The sequence below is a fragment of the Pyxicephalus adspersus genome, chromosome 7, assembly GCF_032062135.1.
Source record: "Pyxicephalus adspersus chromosome 7, UCB_Pads_2.0, whole genome shotgun sequence".
NCBI classification, from domain to species: domain Eukaryota; kingdom Metazoa; phylum Chordata; class Amphibia; order Anura; family Pyxicephalidae; genus Pyxicephalus; species Pyxicephalus adspersus.
In genome coordinates, this window is record NC_092864.1 from 55,196,374 (window position 1) to 55,214,450 (window position 18,077).

General features: G+C 37.3%; 1 protein-coding gene across 6 annotated transcripts in view; it reads right to left on the reverse strand.

The window, feature by feature from the left end:
• The window catches only part of FN1 (fibronectin 1), a 46,345-nt gene that overhangs the window by 11,605 nt on the left and 16,663 nt on the right, over positions 1–18,077 (reverse strand). For 4 of the 6 annotated variants that reach the window (XM_072418535.1, XM_072418534.1, XM_072418533.1 and 1 more), the window contains exons 14-32: positions 17,148–17,322; positions 16,199–16,375; positions 15,839–15,967; positions 15,236–15,325; positions 14,952–15,146; positions 13,960–14,232; positions 11,453–11,719; positions 9,566–9,660; positions 8,882–9,050; positions 7,839–7,925; positions 7,321–7,512; positions 5,301–5,573; positions 4,195–4,377; positions 3,485–3,574; positions 2,433–2,702; positions 1,848–1,964; positions 1,591–1,755; positions 1,315–1,470; positions 710–823 (exon numbers count right to left, since the gene is read on the reverse strand). In XM_072418535.1, the coding sequence (XP_072274636.1) occupies positions 710–823; positions 1,315–1,470; positions 1,591–1,755; positions 1,848–1,964; positions 2,433–2,702; positions 3,485–3,574; positions 4,195–4,377; positions 5,301–5,573; positions 7,321–7,512; positions 7,839–7,925; positions 8,882–9,050; positions 9,566–9,660; positions 11,453–11,719; positions 13,960–14,232; positions 14,952–15,146; positions 15,236–15,325; positions 15,839–15,967; positions 16,199–16,375; positions 17,148–17,322 (3,217 nt within the window). The remainder of the gene's footprint in view (positions 1–709; positions 824–1,314; positions 1,471–1,590; positions 1,756–1,847; positions 1,965–2,432; positions 2,703–3,484; positions 3,575–4,194; positions 4,378–5,300; positions 5,574–7,320; positions 7,513–7,838; positions 7,926–8,881; positions 9,051–9,565; positions 9,661–11,452; positions 11,720–13,959; positions 14,233–14,951; positions 15,147–15,235; positions 15,326–15,838; positions 15,968–16,198; positions 16,376–17,147; positions 17,323–18,077) is intronic. The other 2 variants (XM_072418537.1, XM_072418538.1) reach the window with 1 other exon arrangement.

Below are 18,077 nucleotides of genomic sequence, written 5' to 3' on the forward strand. Positions count from 1 at the left end.
AAGTATTCCAATGATTGGAGGTTACAGAAAGAAAAGCTGGAAAAATATTTGTACAAGTTTTCAAAAAGACTGCATGTTCCCACATGCAAGCCATTGATGAGCACCAACCTCATAAAAAATTATAAGTCAGCAAACATAAATGTACTAAACTATGCACAAATTATTGACCAATTTCAGCTCTGCAACCTTAATAGCTATTGCAATAGCTTAATATGCAAGATGCTTGATGCTGCAGTGGTACTATACGCAATAACTATCGTGTCAACCAAGCACACTAGCAATTAGTCTCTAAAAAGCAATAGAAAGCAATATTTAGAATTTTTCTCCAATTGGATGGGACCCACCAACAATGCATGTATTACACAATTCCATTTAGAAGTACATAGACTAGAAAAAGAAGAGGACATTTTACACAGACAATTCTTTTAAGAGAACTGAAAAATATTCACCAGTCAGAGCTAGTCAGAAAGCTGGGTATTCTGCCTCGACAGAAATACAACATTTTTAATTTTATACATGCAAGTGCATGCTTCCCCCTTACAGATGAAGTAAGGTTTTGAAACGGTCTTCAACTAATATTATTTGAGGACACTGTCAGTTATAATGGTATAATATGTGACAACTTTCAGGTAAGATTTCCTTTTAGGGAGAGAAAATAAAGGGAGTGTAAATTAAATAACTCGCAATCATTGCAATGTGTAATACGTACTTGTGACAGCTGTTTCAACCAGGGGTTCACTCTCTCCACTAACCCCAAGGGCATACACGCTCACCACATACTCAACAGTTGGTTGCAAACCTACAATAGTCATTTCTGTTTGATCTGCAAAATAAAACAAGTGCCAAAATTTAAAAAAGCACAAGTATAAATTAAAATATCATTTATTACAAAAAGGTATGACATGAGCAAAGCAATTTTATTTTCTAAAAATGTTAAATCATGGAGGTATTTTTCCACAATAGCAGTTTGCCCTAACTCTTGAGGGAAAGTCTGTTGTATGCGTTTTTTTAGCATCTCCATCCTAAATGGCAGTTTGCTTTCCAAGGTTGTAAATGGTCAGGCAGGCAATAGGGAAAATGTAAACAGTAGTGTATTTTTGTAGCAAAATAAAAGCTAATTTTTAGGAAAACAAAAACAAGGATTTTTGCAGAAAAAAAAGGTAGCCTTAAATTTATTTTTTCTTATTTCAAATATAGTGGTTGAAACACTAGCATTTCAATAGCTGCATTATTGGGTGTATGATAAACTCAAAAATGTTGTTTTATTAATCTCCTGTATACACGTCCAACACACATGAATCAAAAATAAATTACCAGATGGTACAACTTGGGAAACTGTCTCTCCATGACCACCTTTGGGTACACTAGTAACTCTATAACCAGTAACTGGGCCAGCAGATGGTGTCCATCTAACATGAATGCTTTCATCTTGAACATCAGTCACTTGCATCTCTGTTGGTTGCTCCACAGCTGTAAAATACCAGTTATACCATTAAACAGCATACTCCATACATAAAACATTCAAAGAAAGTATAATAGCTTTTAATATGTTGAATCTTTATAAGACAAGATGAGGTCTACTTGGTATACCTGTTGAATAAACAATAGAGATTGGCTTGCTTGTGGCTGGACTGTCCCCTCGGCCAGTGACGGCATACACTGTAATAGTGTAGCTTATGCCTGGTTTTAGGTCTCTGATAGTTGCAGTGTTGTGAGTGCCAGGCACTGTGAATTCCTGAGCTGGACCTTGGCCTCCTGTGTGCATATAAGTTATACGTTAAGTATTTACTTAAAATGGGCACAGTGAAACATTTTAATATTTTAGTCAAACAATGTGTTAAACATACCAGTCTCTGATGAAGTAATCCTATAGTATCGAACATTGACTGCAGGTGCATCCCAACCAATTGTAATAGTATTGGGAGTAGCAGAAGTAACTTGTAGATCAGTTGGAACATCAGACACTACAAATAAAAAATATGATACTAGGTTTAATACCCTAAAGTGCATATCTGTGTTTTGGAAGGAGGACATTGGGATTCATTATCCAGCAGATTCCTTCATCTAAAATTTCAAACTAATACAGGTTAATGCAAATACTGCTACATATTATGGCATAAAGCAATAAGGCTCCTTCTGACAGCAGGTAGGTAAATTAGGGAATCGAGATGCAGATTTTAACTGGTCTAACAAAGACAAACAGGGAAAGATTTAGGATACAGACATCTGTTCAAAACTTGAAATTTGGACTGACTCACTGAAGGCAAATCAAAACATTTTTGCCAACAGAAGGTTTTTGGCACAATCATTTGCTTCCAGTAAGTGGTAATATCGATTGGGAAAGAGAAGTTTGGCCGGAAAACTGATTGATCAAGTGTAAAAAATATACCAAAAGCTTTTTCTAGATTTTGGCGTTTTTAGCCACTACATACCTGTAGCTTGTTGTCCTACAAGTGGCAAGCTCTCCTGGGCACTGTTGACCGCAATAATGCTGACAACATACTCAGAACCTGGAACAAGGTTGGTAAGAGTGATGGAGTTTCGTGATGGAGGAATCCTCTCTTCCTTTGGACGCATATTTCCATTTTCCAGTTGATAGCGAACTTTATACCCAGTGATGGTAGCACGGGGGGCATTCCAGTGCACAGTAAAGGAGTTTGTGGTGATTTCAGAAAAGTCAATACCAGTTGGTGAATCAAGGGCTATGGTAAAAGTAAAAATAAATTATAAAAAAATAGCCAAGAAACCCATTACTATCTGAAGTTTAAAAACCTAAAAAGATGCATACAAGTGGTGTGTTTTGCAACAGACACGCAGACTGTGACTCTTTGCCCAGGCATTCTTTACACGTATTTTATTATGACAGTTATATTGTTCTGGAATTTACTTTGTATACAAAGTCAATCTTTAATGTAGACAGGGTTCTTTATCTCACAAGTCTGCTGGTTGAAATGCAGGAATCTACAGCTTGAGGGAATAAAACAAGCAGCAATGAGCCAACATTTGTCCATTCTACAACAAAATGCCTCACAATGAACCTGTTGGTATGGAACATGCTAGCCAAGCTAACGCTTACAGCAGGTTTCAAAGAAAACAGACTGTATCTAGATCAAAGCACATTCTTGGGAATTTGGCCTATATCTTGGTACAATTTAAAATTTGTATTTTCCATAAATGTTTTTAATATCTGCCTTTATTGCTATTTTTAGAGCATGTCACTGCAAATACACCAAACATTTTTAATGTTTTTAATCCTCTTTTTGTGAAGTTTCTCTATCAAAGAGCATACATTTTTGTTTTGTTTACCTAACTTTTAGCACATACCAACTACAGAATAACTGTTCCCATTTTGCCTGGAAGTGTCATCCTTTTAATAGCCATAGGTTAAGAATAAAACTTATTCAGACATAGATAACAAGCATTTTTTTATACAGTAATGTGATACTCTTTAGGCAACTGCCTAAAATACCACACAAATACTCACTTGTTCTATGTACTCCAGTAAGTTCAGTACTTTCCCTTTCTTCATAAACTGAATGAACATTTACCCGATATTCAGTAAATGGAAGAAGATCTACAAAATCAACAATAAACAGTGAGTATATATCCACCACTACACCTGACCATGTGTCATTGTGAGCAAGCTGAAATCTAATAACAAAATTAACACACAGCTTACTAAAGTACTAGAGCCCTAAAACAAACCATTTTTTTATCCAAACAGGTGCAACATAGAATAGAGCTGCAAATAAGACTAGGAAGGTATCTAAATCTTGTGAAATATTCCATTTAAGCAAGCAGCATAAATTTTCACTCATGGCGGTCAGAATCAATACAACATGATACTCACCATACATCACCAAAAAGAAACCTAAACAGAATTGCTTTGTTGTTGTACCTCTGGCTACCATTGTAAAACAAATTTAGTTAAAAGGATATGATCCTTGGTATCCCAGAACTATGAAAACTGGCTCCTTGCTTCTCACCTAGAAACCATGACATATTTTCTTAAAACAATATATATATATATATATATATATATATATATATATATATATATATATATATATATCACACTTTAACTGCCATCTAAGCCATATTTTCTGCCCTAATTAGGAGCAGATTCTTGAAGGCCTCCCCTCCCCAAGACTAAAAACTTTCTAAGCAGAGATAAAGAACAAGTTGTATTCTTACTTGTTAGCATAATCATGTTATCGGTTTGGGAAATAGATAACTCTGTAACATCCTCGGGTCTCTTGATCGGGAAATAGCGTACAAGGAAGTTTGACAACTCAATGGAAGTTGGAGGAGACCAAGTAACACGCATGGTGTCTGGACCAGTATTTGTAAAGCGCAAATGTGTTGGGGGTGGAACAGCTAAAAAAACAAGAAAAAAAAAACACATAAATAAATAAAAAGTCAGCCAATACATGGAGTAATCATATACAAAACAATATTCATGCACAAGACATGCAAATAAAACATAAAAATCTTTACCACAAATTTTAATAAAACACTATAATCTTGTTTGTCTAAATTATGCATTTCAAAAAATGTTTTTTTTTTTTACAATGGAAAATATGGTGCCAAACTATTAGGTTTATTTCAGTAGCAGATATAAACTCCTTTTATAATAAATAAGTGTGGAACAGCAACAATTTAAAAAAAAAAAACATTCAAGATGGGGAAGGCTTATTATAACCTCTGTTGAGCTTTTAATGCTACATTATTTCACATAAAACAACAATTTTCTGGTCATGTAAAATCCTAAACGTTTAGGAAGATATGCCCCTGCCCCCCAATATTGGAACATAAAGGACAAATATAAAATACTTTTTGAAGGACATGAACATGCATGCAGCAACAACCATCAAAGAGTTACATGCAATGCAGAAGGTAGACACTGTAGTATGTGATTCACTTGCATAACTGATTTCTGAAGCATAATGCAAACAATATGCACATCAGAGTTGTATTTTATGCCTAGCCTATGGTACATTTTTGTATCTTGTCTTGGGATATAGAGAACATCCCTCTAAATTTAGATTCATAAGGCCCATTTAAAAGCCAGTTCTATAATGGATGAAAATATTTAAGTTCACTGCATCAAGCAAAATTAATCTGCCATGCCTACATATTAAGTTATAAGGAACAAACTACTGGAGAAAGATAACCTCTAAGAAACCCTATCAAATCTATTCTTGAGGGCCCCCCCCCGAAAAAAAAAATCTTTCCTAATATGCAAGTGAACACACACAACAGAACCTTCCCCTGCAAAGTGGCCATGTTTGTACAATCACCCGTTTGTTGTACGATTGTGGTCGGGGCACTCTCTCCGCCGTTAATGAGTGTTATCACGCTGATCTCATAATCAATGCCGGGCTCCAGTCCTGAGACCTTGTAATACCCCTGTGAAGGGTGCACAAACTCCTCGTAGACAGGGACTGACTCTCCTGCAGCAACCACCGTGATTCGGTAGCCAATAATGGTGGAGGAGTTAAGGGGTGTCCATCTCAGGTCAATGCTTGTATCGGTTACATCGACAAACTTTAGGTCAGTGAGCTGGGGGATCTCTGGCAGGGTGACGCAGGGAGAAAGCAAAGGGAATGGAGGCAGGGGGAGGAAGCAAAGCATGTCAATCAAGAACTGCAAAATTACAAGTAATTATTAAAGCAATACAAAAATTAGAAAAAGCAACTGATACTCAAAGTGTGTCTGTTTAAAGAAAACAAAGATTGGGATTGATGCTTTACTGCATTGAAGTTTGCAAAGCTTGTTCAAGTAGTACTTTCAGGCAGATTGGTTTGCATATGTAAAGTACATGAGCAAAATATGCTTTGAAAATTCCAAGAGGTTAGGGTATAGCAGTTTCAGATTCTGGTTTAATACATAGAAGACTTCAAACCAGTAGGACAGTTGTGTAACTTTTTTTTTACACGTGCCTGTCCCCTACAAACACTGTAGGTAGCCATTATGTGGGAAACAGCAATGCTAATTCTTGCAAATGTGCCTAATAACAGGATTTTGTGCTTTGTGTCCCCATAGGGGAGATTCAACCCTCTGTTTGTCCCAACTATTATCATTGCATCAATAAAATAATGGAAAATGCAAAAAGTTATATCTGTCACCAGAACAAGAGATGGAAAACCATCCAATAGTGTCAAATACTACAGTGACAGCTTGGATAAGAAATCAGCACAAAACATTCCCTTTGATAATTTAGTTGTCTCTCTATGTCAGAAAGTGAAAACAATTAGAAGTTTCACTATACAAACTTTAACAGGGTCAGTTAAACTAGGTATGAAGAACAATGTCCAGACACACATTGGCACATTTCCAAAGGAACATTAGGCATAATCAGCATTGCATCAAGCAGATATTAGTCCACTACACATTTTACTGCAATAAAGATATAAAAGATAAAGTTACAAAGATAAAGCTGTTTTTGGGTGGTTACTGAAGCATTTTCTCACAATACAGGTGCTGCCACCCACCTACAATTTCTTCCCACCCGGCTTAAAAAAATTTCTGGGTTGAGCACTGCAAGGCCTACCATGTCAAAGATATCTTACATCTGGGGAGTAAACTTTATTCTCTGCACAGTGATATTGTTTCACATCAGCAAACTAAGCCCAACAGGGAATAGCAGACTTTCTTAACAAGATCTGCCTATCCCCAGAGCAACTGCTCATTTGCACCACTAGCCTGTATAAAGTGACTCCAGTCAATCAGGTCTGTATACAATGGAAATGAATATTCTTTCCCATGGAAAACAAAACTTCTATTCTGAGTATTCCAATGTTCTTGACTGGTCATGAGAGATCACATACAAAATAGCATGGTCATGATTATGGCTATGCTACAGCACAAATGTGTGGCTTATAATTAAAGAAACATTAAGCCACACTGAAATACAATTCATACAACTAAGAGAAAACATTGCTAGTGGTAGTATTTACCATTTTACCAAGTTTCTTCTACATGAACACAAATATGCATTAGAAAGCAATATGTATAATTTTATGTTTGAAGAAAGTGGTCATAATTCATTAAGGATGGTTCCATATACTTGTGTGATCTTAAAAGTGCTTACATGAATATGCAGAACTGCATTAGGTCAAAATATTTAAGCAAAGCATTGCATAAAAAGCATTGGAGGCATAAGTGAGTAGGTCATGTAAATAGGGGGCATGGTAACATTTATCACAACCTCTAAAATTCTAGTTAAAAGCTGCAGCAATACAGTAGACCCATCAATACCAGGGTTGTTTTCCAAGGAGGTAAACAAAGATGAATGGACACAGAATAATCTGTCCTTACCTTGTGTAATTATTTTAGATAGGGGTTCACTTTCCTCATCTCCTTTAACTGCATAGACACTAATATTATATTCCACTCCAGGACTAAGACCTTCAAATGTAAAGGAGGTCTGGCTTGCATCAACATCTTCCTCTGTTGGATAACCAAGCTGCCTGTCCGTGGGAGAGGAAGATATTCTGTACCCAGTAATTCCTGTTGGTAGAAATTTGAGCAAATTTATAGCACTACATAACCAACGGCAGTCTCCGTAAATCAGTTCTATTAAACCCATCCATAAAACTACAATAATTTATACAAATAGAAAATAAATAAAAACACTACAAATATTTTTATAATGCATGTTTTGATTTATTCAAACTAGATATTAAATAGGTACCTAGGAAAACTAGCCCACATGTCATTTTCTATGGTATTGGTCAAGCAACTGCTAACCTGAAAATAAAGGGGTTATCGCAAATCCCCAAATCATCACCTAGTTTTATATTAAGTAACTTTGCACGTGAAACTAAATCCGTTACCTGGGGAGGTACTTCTATCCCAGTAGATGATCAGAGTTACAGAATCTTGACTTGGCAGGAAGCGAAGGTTGGTTGGTGGTGAAATTGCTGCAAGTTCAATAAAAACATTCGTTTGTTGACAATCATGGTTGCATCCTCACTCAAATGGATAATAATAAAAGACATGGGAACAGAAAAGTAACTGCAGGAAATTGCTGCCAACAGAATTTTTCCCTACATGATCAACAGATCTACAACTATGCATCAAGAGTCTGAGGGTAAAAATACTTTACAAAGCTCAGCTGACTAATCACCATCTCTATCCATTTGACCATTTTGTTAATATACAATTATAAATCTAAATTATCTGAATGACCAGTAGCAGTCCATAGAACGTTTTTAGCATTGCAAGTGTCATGTCAGTATCTGGTGCTATGTATTGTATGTATCTGTTGCAAGAAACATTTTGTCATATAAAGAACTATGTATCAAACAATAGTAATGCTTTTTGCCCCCATAACTTGAGCAATTCCATGCTACTAATCCCTAGCTACTCTCCTTCTACAGTGCATTCTGTCCATCCTTTTTTCAGGCTGGTTTCCTTATATTGATATCAATGGATCATGCCTGTGTAAGGTGTTTTAATTTAATTATTGCCTCTAGTCTCCATTGGGAGAGGGTGCGACAGGGTGGACAATTGAGGTAAATAACTTGACGACAGGGGAGAATGTGGTCAACAGGAGAAAAAAGGACCAAGGAATTTCAGTGTGGGTTTACAAGGTATTATACATAAAGCTTCAGCTTTTGAACTAATGAAAATTTTCTTTATAACATATATAGATATCATAAAGCTTATTTGTGATTTATGATTGGGTTTACATATACTTATGTCTTCCGTATATGATCAGGTATGGTCATATGGAAAAACAACAGTTTCATGATCTGACTGTCTGTATGGGAGGGATCATATGCCATTGTGTATGAACATCTCAATTTCTTTATGAAGCTACAAAAGTTGAAGGTTTTGCATGAAGTGTATTAATAAAACATGGATTTATTCTTACGAGTCACAACGGTCTTGGTGATGGGTGATTCGCTTTCTTCACCCTCCTTGAGAACAGAAATGCTGTAGGTATACTCAACACCTGGTGTAAGGCCAGAGATCACAATACTGCCAGACTCAGAGATAACTTCTCTTGGTGCTTCACCACCTTGGCTGGGACGTACATCCAACTAGATACAACGAGACAAAGGTGACCACTGGTTATATCGTGGAGTCTTTACATGAAAGCAAAACCAAATACCTGCAGTTTAATTGGAAGATATACTACTCACCACCTTCCTGGATCAGAAAGCATGTTACAAAAAGAAATTAATAGTATAATTTAAAAAATATATACATCTCACCCTTTTATTGAATAATTTACAAGGGGAAAATTGTATTTTGTAAACTATGAATATAAAACCGATTACCCTTAACCTGTCACAGGGAGAAGAAAAAAAAAACTAAGTTTATTGATGTTATTTCATAAGAAACAGCTTGTTTAATTGGCTGCCATCCTAAAACAATAATTTCAAAATCTCACAGGTCTGGGATCAGGATTTCAGACATGGCTGTATATTGGTTCCAGACAGCAATGACATGAGGGAAAGTCACAAAGCTTTTTTTTCACCAAATGACAGCAATAGCTGCTCCAGTATCCATTTTAGGAAATTATTTCTTTAAACAAGGTACAGGGTGGGTTTACCTTAAATCCGATTCTTGGCACAGGGGTCCAAGTAACAATTATAGTGGTCTCAGTGACTTCTGTGTTATACGGAGGAATAGATCCAACAGGCTCCACTAAAAAGAAAAATATATATATTAAAAGGCAAGACTGTAGGAAGAATACAATAGAACCAAAAAGATACAATTATTTTTTTTTTTCGTAACAGAGTTTATACTGTAGCAACAGGAGGGAGGAAAAACAGCCTATTTAGATGGGCTTAAACTAGTTTTCTGTTGATCCATATTTACAGTGCACAGCGGCTCAAAATCTAGAACTCCTACAGCATTTTGCATGGGTTTCCTCCAGGCATACGCATTTCCTCCCACATCTCAAAAACACAGAGCTATGCACTCTAAGGTGCTAGGTAATGAATTGGCACTATATAAATATATCAAAGCCAAAATGAACTAATATTAGTGTGGAGGTTGTAAAATATATTTTTTAAAAATACTCATGCAATGCTCATTGCATGGTGTCACATTCATGATTATATGTTTGTTCACATCAGAAGTCAGCTTATAGTACACATCTGTCGCCAAAGAAGCACAGTATGAAAAACGCCACTGTTTACCTGAGGGAAGTGTGGGGGGATGTTTACTACAGTCTGTTCTTAGAACCTTATTCCAGGGTTTGTGCTCAGATGTTTTCCCATGAGGTTAGTTCAGCAAGACAGCATTTGCCTAAACCTACATCCTGCAGACTGCTTGAAGTGGTCAGGCCTCCATAGCCAAGATCACAAAATATTCCGCTAAGGTTTTAATGTCCAACAGACGCTGCAAACCTACAACCCACTTGACTATTTGATGTTTTCTGCGTACATATTTAAATACAACTCAAGTGATCTTCAAACTACAAATTAACAAACTGAAAATGAAAAGCATAAGAAGAGAGTCTAGTTTGAAAACCTAGGAAAGGGCTAGAGAATTCCTAGCTGGACAGTGAGACATTCCTAGAATACTGTCTGGTTTAACCAGTTCATTGACAATACACTAAAATAGAAGGGTAATGGGAGAAGTCTGTAACTAATTTATAGCCTTGGCACAGGAGAGGTTTTGTGGCTGCCCAGAAAGGATTATCTGATTAATGCATACACAGCAAGAATCCGTTAGATCCCAACAGTCAGGCTTATTTTATGAAGTGTTATTTAGATGCTTAAAAAAATCTTTACGCATTTTCCTGGAACTTTATTGTAGTATTTACACAGGCAGACATCTGTACACAAATAAACATTTACCCCCCATTTAAAGTGGAACTAAACCCATGTGACTCACCTATCCATGTTTCATAGCAGGGTGCCGCCATCTTATCAAAGACCATCATCAGCCATCTTGATTGACCATGCCGGGATGATGTAACTCCCATCTAGGAGTTAATTAGTTCCGGCACACACAGGAAGGTTTCCCCAGCAACCAAAGCCAACTACACATTTGCAGGTGAACATTGCCGCCAAGAAACCTGGACCGATCAGGCAGGTAGGCCACCTTTTTGCAAAAAGGACAAGGTATGTCCCTTTCGGCAATAATGGTCTACCTGAATAAACATTTGTGAAACGGGAACTTTAAATTCAATTCCTAAAAATGAATGAGCACCTTAATCTGACACTTTTGTTTTTTGGAATAGGTCATCTTACACTACACAACTGTACAAAAAAAATCAGATGGGCAGAAAAGAAAACTAAACATGGCCATTCAGTGGTCGGGTTTCTACACCGTGTTTCATCTGCAGGAAGAGCTACTGACAATATGAAAGTACAGCTCTGCTGCCTTGAAGAAAGTGGTGCTGGTGGTAATGATAGGTGCTAAGACCTCCAAAAATTGGAGAAACAAAAACATTATTACAGAAAACATTAGAAATTTTTATACTTACAGGTTGAGAAGATTCCTGTAGAGGGCTGGCTCTGCTGATTTCCTTTTTGTGCAACCAGAGAAACTGTATACTCTGTTCCAGGCTGCAGGTTCTTCAGTTTATAGCTTGTAGTAGTAGTGGGCACATCAAACTGGTGAGGCTGTCCACCACGGGTCTGACTCAGTGACAGGACATAGCGGTCAATCTTGGCACGTGATGGGGTCCAAACAATAAGGACTGAGGATTCAGTCAAGTCTTCAAACTTCAAGTCAGTTGGAGAATCCAATTCTAAGGAAAAGAGGTTATCATTTTATAGGAAATCTCATATGAAGGACAAAAGTAATACTTAATTGTGTGATTGTACACAAATACATAATGGTATAAACTGTCTCCACAAACTGACAGAAAGCATATAAAAGACTTGCTGGCCATATTTTTGTAAAAGTCTTGAAAAGTAACTGCTTGTGTTTTGTCTACATTCACGGATACAATCATTTTTTAGAATGGTTACTAAAGAAAGTTCATGGTTTAAAAGTGTTACATGGAAAAGGATATGAATCATTAACTAATACAAGTAATTATGAATATCCCTTTCTACTGGTAAATACCCCTCAGCTTTTAAACATGCCATAATTCTCCCTATCCTAAAGAAACCCTCACTGGACCCCTCCCTACCCTCCAACTACCACCCTATCTCCCTTCTCTCATATATCTCCAAACTCCTTGAACGCCTTGTCTACAAAAGAGTCACCCATTACCTGAACACCAACTCTCTCCTTGACCCCCTCCAGTCTGGTTTTAGAGCTGCCCACTCCACTGAAACAGCCCTTACTAAAGTGGCCAATGACCTCATCAGAGCTAAGTCTCAAGGCAACTTTTCCCTGCTCCTTCTCCTTGATCTTTCCTCTGCTTTTGACACTGTTGATCATCCCCTTCTAATACAAATCATGCTCTCCATTGGTATCTGTGACACAGCTCTCTCTTGGTTTGCTTCCTATCTGTCTGACCGCTCCTTTCAAGTTTCTTTCAATGGTAACTCCTCCTCACCCACTCTCCTCCCTGTTGGTGTCCCCCAAGGGTCAGTCCTTGGTCCGGTCCTCTTTTCTCTGTACACCTCCTCTCTCGGTAGTCTCATATCCTCCTTTGGCATACAGTACCATCTGTATGCTGATGACACCCAAATTTATCTGTCCACCCCTGACCTGTCTCCCTCAGTCCTGGATAAGGTCTCATGCTGCCTGTCGGCCATCTCATCATGGATGTCTGACCGATTCCTGAAACTCAACCTGGATAAAACAGAACTCATCATCATCCCCCCCTCAAATTCCAAATCCCCCCCTGACATATATCTAACTGTTAACAACACTGTTATTCGGCCCTCCCCTCAGGCACGTTGTCTTGGTGTCACCTTTGACTCGGCCCTCTCATTCACCCCCCATATTCAGAACATTTCCAGGTCCTGTCACTTTCACCTACGCAACATCTCCAAAATCCTCCCCTACCTGTCCCCTGAGACCACCAAACTCCTTGTACATGCTCTTATCATTTCTCGTCTGGACTACTGTAACCTCCTCCTCTCTGGTATTCCACTAACCCGACTCTCCCCTCTACAATCTATTATGAATGCTGCAGCCAGACGCATCCATCCTTACCACCGCTCCTCTTCCGCTACATCTCTTTGTAGTTCTCTCCATTGGCTTCCTTTTCACCTTAGAATCAAATTTAAGCTCCTGTGCTTTGCCTTCAAATCCCTACACAGTTGTTGTCCCACTTACATCTCTGACATGGTTAAAAAATACTCCCCTTGCCGCTCTCTCCGCTCCTCCAATGACCTACTAATGACTTCCTCACTCATAACCTCATCACACGCACTAATACAAGACTTTTCTAGAGCTGCTCCAACTCTCTGGAATGGTCTTCCTCGTCCTATTCGGCTTGCTCCTACTTTCTGCTCATTTAAAAGAGCACTCAAAACCCATTTTTTCAAACTTGCCTACCCGGCTTCTTCTGTCATTTGAAATCATCACTACTTCCCACACTACATATCTCACATCCTTTGTGTGTGAAATTCCCCCACCTACTAGATTGTAAGCTCTTCGGGGCAGGGTCCTCTCCTCCTGTATCACTGTCTGTATTAGTCTGTCATTTGCAATCCCTATTTAATGTACAGCGCTGCGTAATATGTTGGCACTATATAAATCCTGTTTAATAATAATAATAATAATAATAATAATATGCAAAAAAAAAAAACCTTTAGAACTAAAGATCCCACCTAGTCTTTATTTCTCAGACAAAACTGAAATGTTGCAACTACAGAAAATGACAAAGTCAGGTACAAAATTAGGACAAATTTACTATACTTAATACAGCTTGTTCTTAAGCTTCAACACTCCCATTAGTTTATAGTTTTAAAGAAAATATACAAATAGAGTAAGTGGTCTGCATTTGAACTGAAACATTTTTTTTTACTTCTAGCTTACATAAGACACCTTCATGAACTTAGGCAGCTACAGAAGATGTGAACTTACTGGTTGAGAAATCTCCTACAAGAGGTTGGCTCTCTTGTCCACGGCTGACTGTATAGACTTCAAATCTGTAGGTGGTACCGGGGCGCAAGTTAACAACCTCTGCAAAAGTGCTTCGGCTCACTGGGAGGTTCTGAATATCACGGCCTGATGGCCTAACTGGTGTCACCACAACACGGTATCCAGACACATCACTTGCTGGAGCATTCCAAGAAACAGTTATCTTCATGTCCGTTGCATCAAGTAATTGCAGATCAGTGGGTGATGGGACAATCACTGCACAAAAAACATCAAATTAATAATTAAAATGCTATATTTGGAAATCAAGGGCAAAGATGTTTCTATTTATATATATTTAAATAAAGGAGTATACAAATGCATACAGAGACAATTTGTTTTCAGGTTTTAAATTGTAACACAGGAGACAATTTACAAACCTCTACACAAGGAGGTTTTTTATCCTATAGGTGTTTATGCTTTGGAAAATGAGCTTAGCTTTGGGGTTTTGAAACTAGGGCTACCTTTTTGCCTTTTTGGTTTATTGACAGTATACTGACAAACAAAAAAAATAATAATGCAGAATTTCTTGGTTAGGCTTTACTCAAGCCAAGTTCCTAAAGTCATCTTTTAGTTTCTATCCAGTTTCAAGAGAACTTTTACACTAGATTAATTAGACATGGAGCCCAAGATATACACTCCAAATTTCTTTCCACCTCACCATCCACCAATAAACATACAAAGTACCCACATTTTCAACATATAAATAGGCATGCAAAAAAGTGCGAATGCAAAGGTTAAAAAAATGTTCAGCCACTACAAACAACACCTTTAAATCCTGGCTTTGAGTCATACATAATTAAAAAAAAATGAACTTTTTGATATCCTCATCTATCAATCCAAACATATCACAATTGAGTGCCAAAACAAGGATGCAAATTTTTGTATGAAAAAAGCTTTGACAAAGCTTTGACTAATATCTTGTTGCCAATATCTACCTTGTTGTGGTGTTCCAGTGGTTTCCTTCTGCAGGACAATTGGAATACTCTCCTGACTGTCCTCTACTGCATAGATTGTTATGTTGTATTCAACACCTGGAAAAAGGTCAGTGAGGGTCACCGAAGTAGCAGTGTCTGGGAGGATAAGTTCTGTGCTGGCTCCTTCCACAGTTGGAGCATAGACAATTCTGTAGCCTAAGGTAAAAAAATGAATATCCGTTTTATTCTATGATAAGCAAGAGAGTATAATATAAAGGCCAAGCACCATGCGTGTAAGCTCTTACCAGTAATAGGAGCTTGAGGTTTGGTCCAACTGATCAAAATAGATGTATCATCAACATGTTCAACATTGTATTGAGGAGGGCTGTCAGGTGCTGGAAATAAAACAAAAATAATAATAAAAGTTAAGCTGCTGTCGAAACCATAGACTAGTTTAAATAACAGCTAGTGGCCCATGAATGACCGATTTGCAGGTAAACACACATCCAATAATTATCGTTTGAAAATGAACGATCCACGATTGTTCCCGATTGTTTTGAACAACTGTATTTGCACAATTCTGTACACACTGTAACCATAGGACCATTCAAATATAACCCACCAATAATTTACACACTAGGAACGATCTTTCAAACGATGCAGGAAGCGACTTGTACTGGAAAAAGTGTATCACAGAACAATCCACATACAATAGATTACGAACGTTCGTCGACCCAATAACATCCGCCGGAACAGTCATTTGTTTCCAGCAAGATTCCTCGTTTGTCGGCTTCGTTGTGCACTTTTTTGTTAACAATTATCGAACAATGTTTCATGGATCGTTAGTTTCCAACGACAATTATTGCACGTGTGTACGCAGCCTTAGCAATAAGAATGAACATACTCACCAGTTGTCTGGGAAGTGGATAAGATTAAGCTCTTATCGCCCTCTTCACTAATCTCATACACATTGACTATGTATTTACGGCCTGGTAGAAGGTCTGGAATACTGACAGAAGTGGCGGTGTTGGGAAGATCTAAAGGAGCAAAAAATTTAGGGATCATTACCTCATAAATAAAATTAGAATGTCAAACAAATATTAGAAATATGGGCATTACACCCAATGAGTTAGACTTGGAAACTCAATAAAAAGAAGCTCTAAAAAAAGAAGCTCATTTGTTAAAGCCCACAGACACAATGTGATAACAGGTCAGGATTCATGCACTACAATAGGTAACTATATTTCTAAAACTTTGTGGACATTTACCCAAGTAACGCTTTTCTTCTCCCTCTTCACTAAGCTCATATTCCACACGGAATCCAGAGACAGTATCAGATGCAGAGACCCAGGACACCACAAAGCTGCTTGATGTGATTTCTGTTACAGACTCTGAAGTTGCCACCAATGGTGGAAGAGGTACAGTGTCCCCAGACTGAGTTGCACCTGTATAAAAAAAATTTAAACAAAAAGGTAGATTTTGGACAAGTCATTCTAAACCAACCATATAACCATCGCAGAAGAATATTAAAAAAAAAAAAAAAAAAAAAAAAAAAAAAAAAACAAACACATTAAACACATTTACTCTCCCCATCATTTACAACATAGAAGAGATAGTCCTTTGTTCTGCAATGTTAGCTTAGCCTTTTTTATCTACAAGGCAAACAAACAGAACTAGACAGATTACTGAAACAAAATTCCTTGAAGGAAAGCTATAAATCACTTGACCCTTCTAGTAACTCTACAGCCAAGTGTCAAACAAGCACAACATAAGCCATTATTAGATGATTTATATACAATTTTTTATATATCAAATCTTCAAAACACATTTTTTATGTAAATTAATGATCACTCTAAACTGCATACTGAAGTCAGACCAATCTCTTGCTGACCATGCCCATAAAACAAATTTGGCACAGCAGGATCCTCCATCTACCCCAAAGCTCAGTCAGTCACACACAAAGAGTCTGCTAATTAGATAAAGGAGCACAAATGGCATCAGCCCAATGAGATCCACTGCTGCCCATTACAGAAAAACCATGGGTTTTGTTTTTTTGTTTTTTTTGTTTTTTTTTTAAATCCTGGAAGAGAAGCCTGCAAGATGGTATTACACTTTTCAAAAAGCCATACTAAATTACTACAACAAAACTTGTCACATCATTTATCAATTACTCTTGTATAACTGTAAATAAATTAATCTAAACATGGAAGTACTTACTTCCCAATGTTGTGGAGGTGGTTGTAAAATCAAACCGTGTGACTTCCTTCTGTCCATACTGTAATACACTTACAAGTTGTCCCTCATATACTATTCCAGGCTTCAGACCAGAAATTGTATAGGAATTCAGATGTCCTGGAATGGTGGCTTGTTTCCAAGAACCTTGCTTGTTTTTCTAGAAAAAAAAAACAAACATTAAAAGGGCAAACTAAGAATTTAAAATGGGTACTTGGTGTCCTTTTTTTGCATAAATGTTTTTTCTCTTGTAGTTTCCCTTTAAAATGTTAACTCTTTGAAATACTGTAAGTAAATTCCTCTTCCCCCATGTACATATTTTAGCCTTCTTTTTGGATTGTCTGCTTATGGTCTCTGCTGGTCCTTTGTCCCTCACCTCACTACAGTTCTATAGCTACTGGAAGAGGAGTGAAGGCAAATATTGTAGAATATTGAGCAACAGCTATAAATCTGTTGTGGCTGATAAAATCACATCTATGATGTCCCAGGTCTTTTAGATGTATGCTAATTGGACTGCTAGTAATACTTTATTTATTTTGTGTTCTGTTTGTGTAGGTCATAAACATAAATACTCTTTACTCCTTGCACTTCCATGAGGTACGCTAATCATTTTTATATCCAATATGATATTTGAAATAGTTTCCACTAATTCCATTTCGAATAGTAACAGCCTAATTTACTTTACCATATGCTAGGTTTAGTCACTATAAAAGGGACAGTATATAAAAACACAATAATATATTCTTTCTAGGAACAAAGACAGGAAAATGTTCAGCCATCCGGTTCTCCAGTACAGACAAACACCTGCTGTTTTATTTTAACTGCCAAACAATAAAATACTAAATAAATGTGGTAGGGAAGCAATGCAAAGAGATAACTTCGAGCCAGGCATAATTCCAGGACATTGCTTTTACA